At 59.4% G+C, this 15,584-nt stretch overlaps 6 protein-coding genes across 6 annotated transcripts in view; 4 read left to right on the forward strand and 2 right to left on the reverse strand.

The window, feature by feature from the left end:
- SPRG_00214 (hypothetical protein) lies at positions 1-5,322 on the forward strand. The gene is made up of 8 exons (XM_012338321.1): positions 1-465; positions 512-761; positions 812-1,245; positions 1,306-2,433; positions 2,487-2,633; positions 2,683-2,901; positions 2,954-4,719; positions 4,771-5,322. The coding sequence occupies exons 1-7, from the start codon at positions 16-18 to the stop codon at positions 4,133-4,135; spliced, it is 3,810 nt and encodes a 1,269-aa protein (XP_012193711.1). The 5' UTR covers positions 1-15; the 3' UTR covers positions 4,136-4,719; positions 4,771-5,322.
- On the reverse strand, positions 5,261-6,184 carry SPRG_00215 (hypothetical protein). Its single transcript, XM_012338322.1, has 2 exons — positions 5,847-6,184; positions 5,261-5,800 (listed from the first exon to the last, which is right to left on the reverse strand). The coding sequence occupies exons 1-2, from the start codon at positions 6,150-6,152 to the stop codon at positions 5,312-5,314; spliced, it is 795 nt and encodes a 264-aa protein (XP_012193712.1). The 5' UTR covers positions 6,153-6,184; the 3' UTR covers positions 5,261-5,311.
- Positions 6,185-6,599: 415 nt separating this feature from the next.
- Positions 6,600-8,001, forward strand: SPRG_00216 (hypothetical protein; the record flags this gene model as incomplete). The annotated part of the gene is made up of 1 exon (XM_012338323.1): positions 6,600-8,001. The coding sequence occupies one exon, from the start codon at positions 6,600-6,602 to the stop codon at positions 7,887-7,889; it is 1,290 nt and encodes a 429-aa protein (XP_012193713.1). The 3' UTR covers positions 7,890-8,001.
- A 617-nt stretch (positions 8,002-8,618) lies between these two features.
- SPRG_00217 (hypothetical protein) lies at positions 8,619-10,129 on the forward strand (the record flags this gene model as incomplete). The annotated part of the gene is made up of 4 exons (XM_012338324.1): positions 8,619-8,788; positions 8,844-9,631; positions 9,680-9,761; positions 9,806-10,129. The coding sequence occupies exons 1-4, from the start codon at positions 8,756-8,758 to the stop codon at positions 10,127-10,129; spliced, it is 1,227 nt and encodes a 408-aa protein (XP_012193714.1). The 5' UTR covers positions 8,619-8,755.
- Positions 10,130-10,227: 98 nt separating this feature from the next.
- SPRG_00218 (ATP synthase subunit beta) lies at positions 10,228-11,779 on the reverse strand (the record flags this gene model as incomplete). The annotated part of the gene is made up of 3 exons (XM_012338325.1): positions 10,228-10,878; positions 10,932-11,429; positions 11,498-11,779. The coding sequence occupies 3 exons, from the start codon at positions 11,777-11,779 to the stop codon at positions 10,228-10,230; spliced, it is 1,431 nt and encodes a 476-aa protein (XP_012193715.1).
- Positions 11,780-15,101: 3,322 nt separating this feature from the next.
- SPRG_18781 (hypothetical protein) overlaps positions 15,102-15,584 on the forward strand; it is a gene marked incomplete at both ends in the record, with an annotated part of 1,053 nt that continues 570 nt past the window's right edge. Inside the window, 2 exons of the mRNA XM_012338618.1 lie at positions 15,102-15,383; positions 15,452-15,505. Coding sequence (XP_012194008.1) covers positions 15,102-15,383; positions 15,452-15,505 — 336 coding nt within the window. The remainder of the gene's footprint in view (positions 15,384-15,451; positions 15,506-15,584) is intronic.

Here is a 15,584-nt window from a genome sequence, read left to right on the forward strand (position 1 = left end):
CGAGCCGGGGCGGCAATGATCGCGCCCAGGTGCGCCCAGAACATGGAGCAGCGGCTGGCCGCGCTCCGGCGGGACCAGGAGATCGATGGGCTGCGCGTCTACCTCATCAAGTACAACCTCTTCCCGCGGAACCGGGACCCGCGCAACTCGCCGATCCGCATCGAGGAGCTCAAGGAGCTCGTCAAGCACTGGAAGCTCCATCGGCAGCGCGGCTTCTGGCGCGACCACCCGGAGAAGGACGACCTCGTCCGCGCGCTTCTCCAGCACATCAAGACCGAGGCTACCAACAAGAAGCGGCGCCAGGACGCCCAAGAAAAGTTCCGCAAGGTCAACGAGGTCGACGAGTACCAGCCGTCGACGGCCGACCTGGCGCAGGAAGAGAACGAGCACTCGATTCAAATGCTCTCCGAGAGTGCACCACCCTCCATGGGTGACCTCTTCTACACGCGAGGCCAGTACGACGAGGTACTCGTGCTCCCGTCATATCGTCCGCCTCGAGTTTCTCATTTAGGGCTTGATCTACCTCTCGCGCATGGACAAGTCCAAGCAGCGCCAGAAGCTTCTTAACTCGCAGAGCGACTCGAGTTTGGCCAAGTCGGTGGCCGCGACGCAGCATGCGCACCAGCTCGCAAAAGGGCTCGTTGCCAACATTGAGCACGAGAAGGACGTCTCGGCCAACTTTTCGCGGGACATGAAACTCAAGTGCGCCGAGGGCCTCTACAATGTGTCCTGCTACGTCAACAACGAGCTCCAAATGCTAGGTAGACAATTGCATGCATGTCGATGCACCGCACCGATCCTGCATTGGTAGCGGAAAATGCCATCCCGATTCTTACGGGTCTGATCAAAAGCCCGCCGACGATCGATGACACACATATCCGTCTCTACTGTGCGGCCACGCTCCAGAACCTCACGACGCACCACGCTGCGCGCACGCTAATGGTCGAGCAAGGCGCCATCGCCGCCCTGCTAGAGCTTGCGCACACCAACAATGGCACCACCAAGCTCTACTGCGCCCATGCGCTGTATCGCTTCTCGGGCGACGAAGAAGCACAATGCCGACTTGTCCACGACGGCTGCGTCTTGGTGCTACTGCAAATGCTTTCATTGCCCAACGAAGAGATCAAGGAGCTCGCAATGAAGTCTCTCATCAACCTCTCGGTCGTGCCCCGGAGCACGTCGAGCGACACGGTCATGAGTGCGCTCATCTCGCTCGTCAAAGCTGACCGACCCGACTCCAACATGGTACATCCGTCTCGCCCCAAGACGACGACAAAACGCAAGCCTTCAATATTGTGGGTGTAGGTGTGTGCCCGTGGGCTGCTCAACATGTCGATCATGGCGACGACGCGGGCCAATATCGTCGAAGACGGTGCGCTCCTCGCCCTCAAGATCCTCTGTTCGTACCGCAACGTGGCCGTCTCTCAGCTCGCGAGCTGCGTGCTTTGCAACCTCGCGGCTGTGCGTGCCAACCAAGAGAGCATGCTCAAGAACGGCGCGCTCGCCGTGCTACTCGAGCTCTTCAATTTGCCGCAATTCCACCGCAAACCGACGCCCGAGCTCGAGTCCGCTCCGTCGTTTGACTATCGCCGCTTTTACGCCAAGAGGGCCAAAATGTCCGACCCGAATTACATTGGGAACGCGTCCATGACGGGCGACGAGCTCGCGATCGTGGATATCCACATGCAGTGTGCGACAACTCTGGCGTACTTTAGCTGCAACCCCAAGCTCCAAGCCCGCGTCGTTGGCGCCAACTTTGTCCCGCGCCTCCTCCTCTTATTGGAGCTCAAACACGACGAAACGACGCGGTATGTGAGTCTGAGCCTCTCGAACCTCGCGTCGCATGCAGCGTCCCGCGTCCAAATGGTGCAGGACGGTGCGGTCGCGCCGTTGATTGGCCTCATGTCGGCGCCCGATATGCTCGTCAAGCAAGACTGCGTCGTCGCACTTTGCAACCTCATGCTGCACCCCGAGACGTACAAGGAGATGGTCGACGACGGCGTCGTGCCGGCGCTCGTTGCCTACTCGGAAGACGACCACCCCGAGATTCAAAAGTCCTGTGCGTTTGCGCTACTGAGTTTGGCCATGGACGGGAGCATGAAGAGTAAGCTCGTCGAGCAAGGCGTCATTGTCGCGCTCATGAACCTCGCCGATCGCTGCATCAAGCTCCCCGAGCTCCGCGCGGCGTGTCTCTGTGCCCTCTACCATCTCTCGATGGACGGTACCAACGCGATTGCGCTTTTCAAAGAAGGCACGCAGTCGGTTGCGATTGCAATGCTGCATGAGCCCATCCAAGACAAGCAAGCGGCGAGCTTGAGCCACCGCATGTTCATGCACGCGCTCGCGCTGCTCTCCAACATGGCCAACCACGAAGCCAGCCGACACATCTTGGTCGACGACGGAGCCGTCGACTCGGTCCTCCACTTCATTCAGGTAGATATTGATCGTATCTTCTGAAAGCGCATCCGATGACGGCACTTGCGTAGGTTAATAGCGTCGTCAAGGACAAGGCGTCGGCGGCGCTCCTTGCCCGCGCACAGGCGTACGCCGCCTCGATGCTGTGCAAGCTCGCGGATGCGGCCATGGAGCATGCCGGGTACTTTACGGCCCTTCTCGCCCTCGCTTCGAGCCCGGTAGATACGCATTGAATCCTCGTACCGAGGAATCTCATGGCCGTCGTAGACCATTGTGACAACGTCCTCGAATCGAACCGACCTCAGTGGCACGATCACCACGCTGCGCTGTGCGCTCGCGTTTGCCAACATGTCGTGCTCGATGCGGGGCCGTCGGCTGCTCGGCAAGCGCGGCGAAGTGGCTGCGGGGCTCAACGCGATGATGCGCACGGGCCACCACGAGACGCAAATGTGCGCTGCGATCGGTCTCTGCAACCTCGCAATCGAGGTAGTTGTAGTACTTCAAGTATCGTTGATATCGACGGCGTCGATCGATGTAGCGCGGCTCGCTGAAGGGCCGGGTCTGGGCCGAGTCGACCGTCAGCGACTTTATTGTCGTCGCCTTGCTGCGCGTCAATAGCGACAAGACCAAGGTCATTTGCGCCAAAGTGCTTTTCAACCTCCTCGCCCACGAAGATACGCGGGAGAAGCTCATCGTCGACGGCGCGCTCTATGCGCTCATCAAACTCGCCAAGCTCGACATGGAGGACATTCGCCAGCTCTGTCTTCGGTCGATCTACAACATTTCGCTCGAGCCCGCCAAAGTCCCGCGCCTCGTTGATATGGAAATTGTTCGGATTCTCTCGGGCATGTACGCGCAAGACTACAGCAAAGAGATGAAGCGGCTCATCTGCGGCATCCTCAGCAACGTGAGTGCCGTAGCTGGTCACGAGCTCCAACTGCTGCACGAAGGCGCGCTCTCGATTCTAACGGCACTCGTCAAGACGCGGGACCCCGAGACGCGCGTCTACTGCGCCCACGTGCTGTACAACGTGACGTGCAACGTCGACGTGCGCGACCTCGTGCTCAAGGACGACGGCCACGTGATCGGGCTCCTCATTTCGCTCACGCGCGCCGAAAGCAAAGACATCCGCCGGTACAGCGCCGGCGCGATTGCCAACCTGTCGGCGATCCGAGCCGGCGTCGACGCCATGACGCGGGACGCCATGGTGCCCGCGCTCTGCGACCTCCTCCAGCGTCTCTCTTGCGACATCACGCTCGGCCTCTGCGTCACGGCGCTTCGCAACCTCATGACCGAGCCCGCGAACCAGCTCCAGCTCGTCGCTTGCCACGGCGTGCAGATCCTCTCGGTGCTCATGGCCAGCGCCAACGACGCCGACATCGGGCCCGCGTGTGCCGAATTGCTCTGCCTCCTCTGCCGCAACCCGGGTGTCGAGATGGACTTGGTCAACGACGGCATCGTCCGCGCCTTGCATGCGATCGCGAAACAGCAAAGTGCATACGCCAAAGCGCTCGCGGGCGCACATCCATCGCCGTCTCGGGGGGCACGGGGCTGCCGAAAGAAGCGCTCGAGGTGCTCGATGCGTCGCGCCTCGACATCATCTCGTGCCTCAGCGTACTCTCCAAGAACGCCGAGTGCCATGAGAAGATGCTGGCCGACGGTGTCATGGAGACGATCGTGGCGATGGTCATGGACGACGACGACGAGAGTGCGACGTTGAGTGCCGTGGTTGCACGGCTCAGTGAAGAGTTTTCGTACCACTGCATGGTCACGCTGCGCAACCTCACGAGCAAGAAGGACGGGACGGTTCTCAAGGAGGACACGCAGACTACCGTGTTTGTGCACGACATCAACCGGGCGCGGGTCGCCTCCCAGGCGCATGCGATCCCCATCATCCTCGCCATGGCCGGGTCCCGGGTCGCTGACACGCGCGAGAATGCGATCGTGACCTTGTACAACTTGAGCTGCCACCGGCGCGCGCGGGGCATTCTGATCCACCACGACGGCATCAAGGTGCTTATTGCGCTCAGCCAGAAAGCGACAGGTCCCAACGCCCCGATGAAGTGCCACATCATTGCGACCGCGCTCCAAGCCATGTCGTCGCACTTGGATTCGAACGTCATGGCACCTGGCTTGATCGAAGCGATGGCCGCGAGCTTGGAGAATACCGCGCTCTCGGAAGCCGTCATGGAGAAAATGATGGCGGTCGCCGGCCCCGCGCTCTTTTTGAAGCCCCGAGTCGTCTCGCACTTACTGCCACCATCGACGCAGGTGACGCGGCACCACGGCACGCTCGCCGACTGGGTACAAAGATATACCTCCTCTCAACGTCTCCTGTTCATGTCATGACGGTAGACGCAAGTGACGGCGGCCGTCACGATAAATGACGCGATCGCCGAGCTCTTCTCGCTCGACGACGCGGCGGAGGCCGCGCAACAAGAGACGGAGAAAGCACAGGTCATTGCAACGTCCGCACCGCGTGTGTGCACATTAGATGTCGTCCTCGGGTCGCTCGTCTTTCTCAAGGATGCTGATCCGCCAAAGAACAAGCAGTTGCTGGGGCCGCATGCCCACGAGCTCCTCGGGCCGGGCCGGCACACTGCGTCGTCGGTGGACTTGTTGCCGCAAATGTCGGCGACGACGCGCGCCACATCGGCGCCCGAGAAGGATGAGCTCGACGCGCCACGCAGCACGATTGCTCAGGTGCGCAAGGAAGCGACCAAGTCGATTCCGGCCGTCCCGTCGCTCGGAAGTCCGGCGCGGAGCCCGACCAAGAAGCAACAGGCGCGCCTCGAGCCCATTTCAATGAGTTGAGAGGCTCTTCTGTGCATGATTTACATGTAGTACGCGGCGCTGTATGATAATAGAGGAGTAGAGAAGAGTATATGGTGTACGTTTAGTCGAGGCCGCAGAGCGTCACGTCCGTGTTGAGGCCGCCATGGAGCTCCTTGTCCTTGAGCTCCTTGCGCCGAAGAAGAAAGGCGTCGACACCGTCCATGGCCTCCAAGTCGAACTTGCTCATGGGGTTGCCTTCGAGTTGCATAATGTGCACGGCCGACGCGGCGAGGATCGATGCGGCGATGGATTGCGGCCCGAGCCGGTTGCGACGCACCACAAGCGCCTTGAGCTTGGGGCACTGCGCGAGCGCGTCAGGCAGCTGCGCGATGCGGTTGTCGTCCAGCGTGAGCTCCTTCAAGCTCGAGCAGCTTGCTATCGCCGACGGAATCGAAGAGATTTGGTTCTGGCTCACGTCGACGCTCTCCAGTTGTGACAAGCAGCACAGGGTCGGTGGCAGTGCCAAAAGCTGGTTGTTGCGGGCGCTGAGTTTCGTCAGTCCCATTGGCAGCGCCTGCAACGTCGCCAGTTTGTTGTTGTCCAGGACGAGCTATGTAGCAACACGGTGAGCGAGGGTTAGCGTGATGATGTCGTACGTTGGTCAATTTGGTCAAGGCCGAGAGGTCCGGCAGCGACGATAGCTGGTTGCTATCGAGCTTGAGCGTCTTGAGGTTGATTAGCTGGCCAATTGCGGCCGGAATCTCCGTAAGCTCGTTGTTCGAGAGGTCGAGCGTGTTGAGCTTCTCGATGCCAAAGACGTCGTCCGGAATGCGCTTGAGCTTGCAGCCGTGCAGCGACAGGATGCCCGTGGCCTTGGCGCGCTCAATCTTGGTGGCCTGGACGCTCTTCTTGGTGATGGCTTTGGCGTCCTTCTTGGCGCGGTTCGATCCGACTTGGCCCATGCGTCTTGCTTACTGCGGCGGACCAGCCCGGCTGTACTTGTGACACATGCTGTCTTCGGAGCTGTTTAAAATGGTTTTAAACAGGTAACCAACTGCATACATACACTTTGGGTAGCGTGGATTGGTCAAAATCATGCAATTTACGGTCCTACGATTGGTTCCTGCATCGAAAAAGATTGCACCTGCTACAGAATATATTTCTACGCCCGACGCACGATGATGCGGGACCCTCTGACGACGACCAAAGGGTCCTTGGGCTTCTACGATCTACACCCTGCGACGACCAAGGTCGGTTCAGCGTCGAGGCGATGCGAGCTGATCGTCCCGTCGATCGGAGAGGCGGGGCACGGTCGATGTCTGTTTTTGTATGTCGTCGCTGGACGCGCTCTGATTGGCCCGTCTCTGGATCGGGCCACCAGCAAGTGCAAGGTCAACAGAGTCGCAAAAATGATCGCACCGAGCAGCAACGAGGTCGACGGCGTGCGCCGTGTCCTGAGCGTCGTCGCCGGCGTCATCATCTACGCGTCCTTGGGCTCGTCGTACTCGATTTCGGCCTGGAACGGGCAGCTCAAGGAGACACTCAACATGACACAACCCGACATTGCGTTTGTTAGCTCGTGCTACAGCTTTGGCATGTACAATACGATCTGGGCGGGCTTCTTCCACGACCGGTTCGGCACGCGCCTCTCGATGCTCGTTGCGCTTACCTTGCTCACGCTCTGCTACGCGCTCGCGGCCTACCTCGCGGCGCGGCCGCATTTGCCGACATGGTACATCGCACTCTGCTTTGGCGGCGTCGGGCAAGCCGGCGGCTTTGCCATCGTCGCTGGCCTCGCGGCCAACGAAGGCATTTACGGCAACCGCCATCGCGGCGCGATCGTCGGGCTCCTCCTCGCCGCGTACAGCGCGGGCGGCGCCATCTTTGCCCTCGTCTACCACGGCGCGTACGACCACGACGTCGCTGGGTTTTTTGGTTTTATGAGCATCGAGCACGCCCTCATGGGGCTTCTCGGGCTCGCGCTGCTCGTGCCGCCGGTGCGCCGCCGTGCCTCGCTCAAGGACGAAGCGATACCGCTGCTTCTCCCCGAGACGGGTGGTCGTGACATCACGCTGCTGGCGCTGCTGCGTGACGAGCGGTTTTGGCTGCTCTTTGTGCCCGTCATGATTGGCGTCGGGTCAGCGCTCTTTGTCCTCAACAACATTGCGTTCGTCTTGCAGAGCTACGGCGCGTCGACGGACCTCGTGCCAGCGTACGTCTCGATCTTTTCGATTTGCAACATGGCCGGGCGACTCGGCATGGGCGTTCTCTCGGACAAGTTTGGCGCGTCCCACTCGCGCGCGTGGTTTCTATCTCTGGGTGTGCTGGCCATGGCGCTGACCCAAGTGCTCTTTCTGGTCCTGCCAACCCAATATGTGGTCGTCCCGATCCTCTGCGCAGGGCTCGCGGAAGGCTGCATTTACGCCATGTTTCCTGTCGTGACGCGGGAGCTCTTTGGCCCGACCCACTTTGGCAAGAATTTTGGCTTGATCAGCCTCGCGAACGCAGTCGGTTTTCCTTTGCTACTGGGGCCACTTGCGTCCGTCTTGTACAAGTGGGCAGCGAACGGCGACGCGACGTGCCTTGGCGCCCGCTGCTTTGCCCCCATGTTTGGCGTCAGCTTTGCGCTCTGTCTTCTCGCGCTCGCGGCGTCCGTTCGACTCCAGCGCCACATGCACGTGCTGAGCCCGCGACCGTAGACGACCTACACACAACAAGCTATGAAAAATAGACAATAGTGTTCACAAAACGCAGGAACAACAACTAACTTGTCGTCGCACATAACTCAGTTCAACAACAACTTGTCGTCGCATTCTTCAAGAGGGCTTGGGACGCCACGGGGGTCTTGCGGCCGCCATGGCCAACACAAAGCATGTGGGCAAATGCTTGGTTGTGGCAGCCGTCGCTCCCATGACGCAAAAACGGGCGTTGAAACTGGCGCCACATGAACCAAGTCCGAGCTTCGCTCCGCGATGGTATCGACGCCCTGCTACCACGCACTTTAGTAGCGATGCACGTACTGTACGTAGGTATCGAAGAGGCCATCGACGCCCTCGCGTTTCGAGATATTGTCTACTTTGACCCGTTCGCCAAGCGCTGGGAAGCCTGCCTTGCACCGGACGACGTGATAATGACGGCGTTCGGTGAGGTGCGCCGACGGATCTTCCATTCACGCGCAATCAGCACACTCTGGGATGTCGCGTAGGTGCTCTATGAAGCACTCGTGCCTCGCGACGGCACAGTGTTGGGGCATCATCCGAGTGGCAAAGCGTACGTCAAGGTATTGCAACCATTTATGACAAAGTACAGCGCTCACCATCTAAACGACACGTTGCTCAGGGCGACTGGATCACAAGGGACCGCGAGGTGTGTGAGCTCACGAGGCGCGAGGCCGCTAGCGCTCTTTCACTAGGGTCGCTACTGCGTTGTGGATCGCGTGGCACCTGTCCCACCGCGTGGCCGCGCGGCCGAATACTACCAAGTCGGAGACGACGACGACGACGCGCCACGAACGCACAAACCAGCGGCCATCGACCTGCGCGGGTGCTACGTGCAGGCCAGCGACATGCGCCGTCTCACGTTGCCGCTGGCGACAAACGTGCGTTTCCAAAAAAGCGGTCGCGATCGCAGATGACACGTTGTGCATTGTGTAGTACTTTCTGCTCTCGCTGCACTTGGGCGGGAACGGCCTAGGCGACGAGAGCATGTTGCTGCTCAGCGCGGCCCTAGCCTCCAACGCCGCGCTCCAGACGCTGGTGTTGAGCTACAACGCGATGACGGCGGTCGGGGCTGTCGCGCTCGCCGAGGCGTTGGCGACGAACGCGGCCTTGACGCACCTCGACGTGGCGCACAACCGCATTGGCAGCGACGGGCTCCTCGCCTGGCTCAACCTCAAAACCAACTCGACACTGCGCACGCTGCACATGAGCCACAACCCCGCAATCCATGACGCTGGCGGCGTCGACCTTCTTCGCCCGCTGGCAACCGAACCGCTATCGCTCGCGGACGAGACGCGCCAGAAGCTCCTCCTCAAAAGCAAGAGTCGACCGTACGCGGCGACGCTCGTCGAGGCGCCGGCCAACACGAGTCTTTTCACGCTCACGCTCTCCGAGATTGGGCTCTCGTTGGCCTCGGCCAGCCGACTTCAGCACGTCTTGGCGTCAACGGCCGTGCTCACGTCGCTCGACGTGTCGATGAATAGCTTCTCGCTCGAGAGCAGCAAGGAGCTCGCGCGCGGCGTGGCGGCCAATGCGTCGTTGACGTACCTCCACGGTGGTGCCAATGCCCTCGACGATGTCGTCGGGGAGCTCATGGCCACCGCGCTGGGCACGCACCCGCGCCTCCGCACCGCGCTTTTTCCAGCGAGCTTCCACGGCCCAACGCCGGCAGCTACCTCGCCAAGACGCTCCTCACAACGCCGAGCCTCGCGCACGTGGACATCGTAGGCTTCTCGTGATGGCGGGATGACGATGGAGCTGCGCGAATAGAGCGGCGGGGTCCTCGAGCCACCGGGAATTGTCGCGCTCTGCAAAGCCATTGGGAAGAATTCTACCTTGCGCGTCCTCGAGCTGGTAGAAAAGAGAGTCCCACATGCCAATAATCACCAAGTGGTTAGACCAGCGTCGGGCTCAAGTCGGACACGGTCGTGCAAGTCCTCGCCACTGCGCTCGAGACCAACGAGACGCTCACCGAGCTCCACTTGGGCTACAACAGCATCACGCTGCGCGGGTGCAAGCTGCTGCGGGACGCCGTCGCGGCGACGCCGTGCCAGCTTACGCCCGAGTCGCTCATTTTAGAAGGCAACAGCGGCAGCAAGGCCCGAGGCAGCAACGTGCTAATCTCAGGCGGATCGCTCTCTCCAACCAAGCCACCCGTGCACCCCAACACGACGATTGGCGAGCCGTTGATCACGTTCACGCGGCCAAGTCAACTCCATTGAAAGAGACGGTGACAGGGAATAGGGTTGTCAACTATTAATACCTTTTACCTCCAAGATACTACAATTTGAATGGTAACACAAACGAGTCCGTGTCTAGTTTACTCGTCCAACTCGGAGGCGAGGGCCTTGGCCTTCTCCTTGACTTCCTCAATGCCACCGACCATGTAGAAGGCGGCTTCCGGGAGGTCGTCGTACTCGCCGGCAAGGATGGCCTTGAACGACGAGACGGTCTCCGCGAGCGCCACAAACTTGCCCGGCTTGCCCGTAAACACTTCGGCGACGTGGAGCGGCTGCGACATGAACTTCTGCACCTTACGCGCGCGCGCGACCGTGAGCTTGTCGTCTTCCGACAACTCGTCCATGCCGAGAATGGCAATGATATCCTGGAGACCCTTGTAGTCCTGGAGGAGCTTCTGCGTCGCGCGGGCAACCTCGTAGTGCTCGTCACCAATCACACGCGGGTCGAGCATGCGCGACTTCGAGTCGAGCGGATCGACGGCCGGGTAGATACCGAGCTCCGAAATCTGGCGCGACAACACCGTCGTCGCATCCAAGTGCGAGAACGTCGTGGCCGGCGCCGGATCCGTAAGATCATCGGCCGGCACGTAAATGGCCTGCACCGACGTAATCGAACCCTTGAGCGTCGACGTAATGCGTTCCTGGAGCGCACCAAGATCCGTCGCCAGCGTCGGCTGGTAACCGACGGCCGACGGGATACGACCGAGAAGGGCCGACACCTCCGAGCACGCCTGCGTGAAGCGGAAAATGTTGTCCACGACAAAAGCACGTCCTGGCCTTCCACATCACGGAAGTACTCGGCGACCGTCAGACCCGTAAGACCGACACGGGCGCGGGCACCCGGCGGCTCGTTCATCTGGCCGTACACGAGCGCAGCCTTCGAGCCCGTCGTCGTGCCGTCCGCGTTGAGCTTGATCACACCCGACTCGATCATCTCGTGGTACAAGTCGTTGCCTTCGCGCGTGCGCTCGCCGACACCGGCAAACACCGACACACCACCGTGGTTGTTGGCCACGTTGTTGATCAACTCCATGATGACGACCGTCTTGCCGACGCCGGCACCGCCGAAAAGACCAATCTTGCCACCCTTGGCGTACGGCGCAAGCAAATCGACGACCTTGAGGCCCGTCACGAGCACCTCGGCGCCCGAGCCCTGCTCCGTGTAGAGCGGCGCGGCGCAGTGGATCGGCGCCTTGGCCGCCGAGTGGATCGGGCCACGCTCATCGACCGGCTCGCCAATCACGTTCATGATGCGGCCGAGCGTCTCGGGGCCGACGGGCACCTACACATCAATCCCGTCAATCTCCAAGTTCTGGTCGAAAATGAACATGCAAAAAAGCGCAATCGTACCATGATCGGGTTGCCCGTGTCGACGCACTCCTGGCCACGCACGAGACCGTCCGTGCCCTCCATGGCGATCGTGCGCACCGTGTTCTCGCCGAGGTGCTGCGCGACCTCGAGCACGATGCGGACGTTGTCGTTCGTGTTCTGCACCTCGAGCGCGTTGAGGATCGGCGGCAGGTTGTTGGTGAACTGGACGTCGACGACGGCGCCGATGATCTGCGTGATGCGACCGACGGACGCGCCAGACGACGCAAAGCCGCGCGTCAGCGAGCGGGTCAGCGAGAGCATTCTGCTTGTAGTTGGCAAAAGGAAAACTGACGGCCGCCAAACGACTGGCCTTCGCCTCACTTCGGTTGGGAACGTAAAGTCACTAGGGGGCCCATCGATTATTTATTTGTTGGTGGGGATGGTGGTTTTTGTTTTCGTGACGGCACATACAAACATGGAATGGAAATGAAAGAATGAACATTAAATGTGAAATTGACCCGGGACGCATTGAATGAGGGGGACCCTTTTTTGACGCCAAAGCACATGCATCACACGATGTGCCGGTGGCACCGAAATCGTGTGTCAACAGTATATAAAAAGTTTGAAATAGTATGCACGAGGAGGGAATTTGGTGTGCATGACGAACCCAACAGAACGAAGCGGCGCGGGCACACGAGCCAGAGGACGACGACGATGCAATGGACGACGATGGGGTCACAAGAACTAGTACAACGAGGTAGGTCGGGAGGATCTTCTTTCGAGTGCTAGGGGATTTTTACGTCGTTGAGAGGAGGAAGGAGGCGTACAATATGTGGTGGGGCTGGTAAAATATGGTCCACCGACACGTGGACGGTGGTGGGTGGTCACAACGATCATCATTTTGGTCAACGCTTGGATTTTCCAAGTCAAACGTGTCGTGTTCCAAGGGCAAGGATACGCTTATTTCATAGTAATACTTTGCCTATAAGCTATTTGATATGCTGCCCTTTCTAGAAATACCTATCGGCCAAGATGGCGCTTTTGCTTTGCATTTCTCTCATGCAAGCGAGTCGTGGCACGGTCGACCATACTACGCAGCGCGTCCATGTCGTCGTCTTCACGCATCGCGTGTCGGCCCGCACACCGGGCAGAGCATTCAAGCTCCAGCACGCAAGAATTATTACATGCGACGGGCCATGCTGATACGGTGACCATGCGGCCATGGCATGGAGGTGTTGGGCGACCCGTAAACCGCTGTAGCATCGTCGCTTAGTTCTGTGGAGCATAACGCATCGCGCTTGTACAACCAGTGTATAGAGCCCGTCCAATTGCACTAGACAGTCGCCAACGTGGGACGAGTAGCCAGCCGTGCTTGCCAGCACCGCGGTACCGTCACGGAATAACGTGCAATATTGTCATTGGTATCAGAGACCACCCGCACGCGGGGTTGTGTACCGCACGTCGCTGCGTGCTGCAGAGCCCAAGGGATACTGTATTGTTCAAACCTATGACAACGCTCTTCTGCCAGAGGCCAACGCTGGCGTCGTGTCACTTGAGCACGCGGCAGTTGGAACAGGGCGCGGGCTCGTTGTCAAGCAGTTTGCTCGACGGTAGCACAGTGATGCCTCGGGAGACACAGTTTGACCAAACGAGGATCCTGCAGCACGCAACTGAGTTCATTCGATGGGCACTTACGGTCGACGCCCACCGTGCGCCAAGTGCGATAGCGTGACACCGCGATATGCAGACAGGCAACCGTAGTTGAAGCATGTGCCGTGTGGTCGCGTGCATGTTGACTCGAGCGCAGTAGCAGACGACAGAAGTAGAGAGCACCGCACCGTCGGTGAGTGCATCGAGCCGATTTTTCACAAACTGCAGGCATCCATGGCCTCGTACTTGCGTCTTTTTATCCCTTTCTTTACGACAATCCTGTTGCTCCTTGACGATCCACCGTACTGTTCGACCGCCTCGACAGCTTTCACACCGAGCACAGGCGAAAGACTTGTGCATTGGTTAAACAAACTCCTGCTCCTGGAATGTGATCGTCCATGGCACGATGAGTATCTCCACTTCCCATGGTGCTTCCTGAACGACCAGCGCAGTGGTAATATCAAGGTATCGAGCTGGTCCTTCGAGATTCTCAAATATAGATGTATATGACCGAGTTTCGCAAAGACTTCGCATACGTAGAGACTAGCAATCTCCTTCTTCTCCATTCGCTCGCCGGTTCGTGGCTGCGGCGGCGTGGAGGCTCATCGTGCTCTTCCGTGGTCGTCTGGTGGCACACGATGCCCATGGCGACATGCTCCGTAAAGTGCTTCCCGTCGTCACAATCGAGAGCAAAGCTACGGAGTTTGTTGAGGTCCTCGACAGACGCCAGCGACTGGAGGTCACTGTGCAGGAAGATTGGCAATCTTAGTGCGGCCTAAAAAGCGCTCGAACGGCGTGAAGAAGCGGGCAGTAGCCACGTTGACAGGAACATCTTCCTTCAGGTGCCGCACGTGGCCCAGGTGGCGCTACTGCTGGCGGGCAACGATCTGGCTCAGCGGGACGTTGTCGCAACACTCAAAGAGCGCGACGTCGGCGAGCGTGTTCGGTTGAGAGATACCGAAATAACGACGCAGCTGCCGGCGTTGGAAGCCGTCAAGGCCCGCCAAACTCGTTGGTGTCAGGCCCACGTGCCACAATTGCATAATAGGGATGAAAAGCCCCAGGTGAAATCTATTTCCTTCAAAACACGTAGCACTTGTCCAGCCGCACACGGTTGCCTTCTGAAATGAGGTCTCGGTGCATGCACATCGACGACACAGAGAACAACTCGATCGAGTCGCTTGGTCATGTAGCCCCATGTCGTCGTCAGCGGTATAAAAGCGCCGCAGTGTCAACAATTGTTGAGACCCAGAGCTGATCTTGACAACTCTTGAAGTAGAAATCTTATTGCTGTCTTACTCTGGTTACAGGACAACATTGACCATTCCTGTAGATCATGTGATCGATCATGAGCCGCACGATTGCTTTCGACGTCGTACGGATTCGAGCAGACTCTCTAATAGGAAGAGCATTCCTTCGCGTGCGGCCTTTCACAGCGTCCCGACCAAAGCTCACTGCGTCCCAACCATGTGTACGCCTCGGTAGCTACGACGACGTCACAGCGTTCGATGACAATGCATCGCCACTAAGTACGACAACGAAAGACGCGTCACCTCGGTCCACTGCATGCCTGCCATGCCATCCTCATCCCCGTCGTTCTGCATGCAGGCCCGCTCCTCCTTATCCATCGATCATCATCTCGCATCGTCTTCTATGCTTCCTCTTGCATCCTGTCTTCGGGAATACTATGAACAATGCATATGTCCTATATCCTCCCGTCCACGTCGGTCCCAACATCTCGCGTTTGCCGCGCCATCCTCTCTTTCCAATACACACCACTCTCAACTCTCAAATTGTCACGCGCCCCGCCGAAGTCCATGCCGTTCATTGGCTCCCTCACACAACGCTTTGCATTCTCATTGGCTTCATTTCCATCCCACGGACCAATCCCAGCGCATCCGCATACCAGCATCCGGTTTCATCCGGATACACTGGGTCGTATCCGGCCCACGCTGTTGTGTGGCTGCGGCTTCAGTACCAAAGAAGCTCTAAAATGCTCTCGCTGACCCGCTCGCTGACGCGCGGCTTTGCGTCGTCTGGCGCGTCCGTCGGTCGCATCACGCAGATCATCGGCGCCGTCGTCGACGTCCAGTTCACCAACAACCTGCCGCCGATCCTCAACGCGCTCGAGGTGCAGAACACGAACGACAACGTCCGCATCGTGCTCGAGGTCGCGCAGCACCTCGGCGAGAACACGGTGCGCACGATCGCCATGGAGGGCACGGACGGTCTCGTGCGTGGCCAGGAGTGCGTCGACACGGGCAACCCGATCATGGTACGATTGCGCTTTTTTGCATGTTCATTTTCGACCAGAACTTGGAGATTGACGGGATTGATGTGTAGGTGCCCGTCGGCCCCGAGACGCTCGGCCGCATCATGAACGTGATTGGCGAGCCGGTCGATGAGCGTGGCCCGATCCACTCGGCGGCCAAGGCGCCGATCCACTGCGCCGCGCCGCTCTACACGGAGCAGGGCT

Source organism: Saprolegnia parasitica (genome assembly GCF_000151545.1).
Source record: "Saprolegnia parasitica CBS 223.65 unplaced genomic scaffold supercont2.1, whole genome shotgun sequence".
In the NCBI taxonomy this organism is placed as follows: Eukaryota; Oomycota; class Saprolegniomycetes; order Saprolegniales; family Saprolegniaceae; genus Saprolegnia; species Saprolegnia parasitica.

Excerpts from the sequence above, each read along its gene's own strand:
- SPRG_00215 (XM_012338322.1), bottom strand. The coding sequence starts at position 6,152 with ATGGGCCAAGTCGGATCGAACCGCGCCAAGAAGGACGCCAAAGCCATC. Across the intron at positions 5,801-5,846 it reads CCTTGACCAAATTGACCAAC|CTCGTCCTGGACAACAACAA; the intron begins GTACGACATCAT and ends GTTGCTACATAG.
- SPRG_00214 (XM_012338321.1), top strand. The coding sequence starts at position 16 with ATGATCGCGCCCAGGTGCGCCCAGAACATGGAGCAGCGGCTGGCCGCG. Across the intron at positions 762-811 it reads CAACGAGCTCCAAATGCTAG|CGGAAAATGCCATCCCGATT; the intron begins GTAGACAATTGC and ends CTGCATTGGTAG. Across the intron at positions 2,634-2,682 it reads TCGCCCTCGCTTCGAGCCCG|ACCATTGTGACAACGTCCTC; the intron begins GTAGATACGCAT and ends TGGCCGTCGTAG.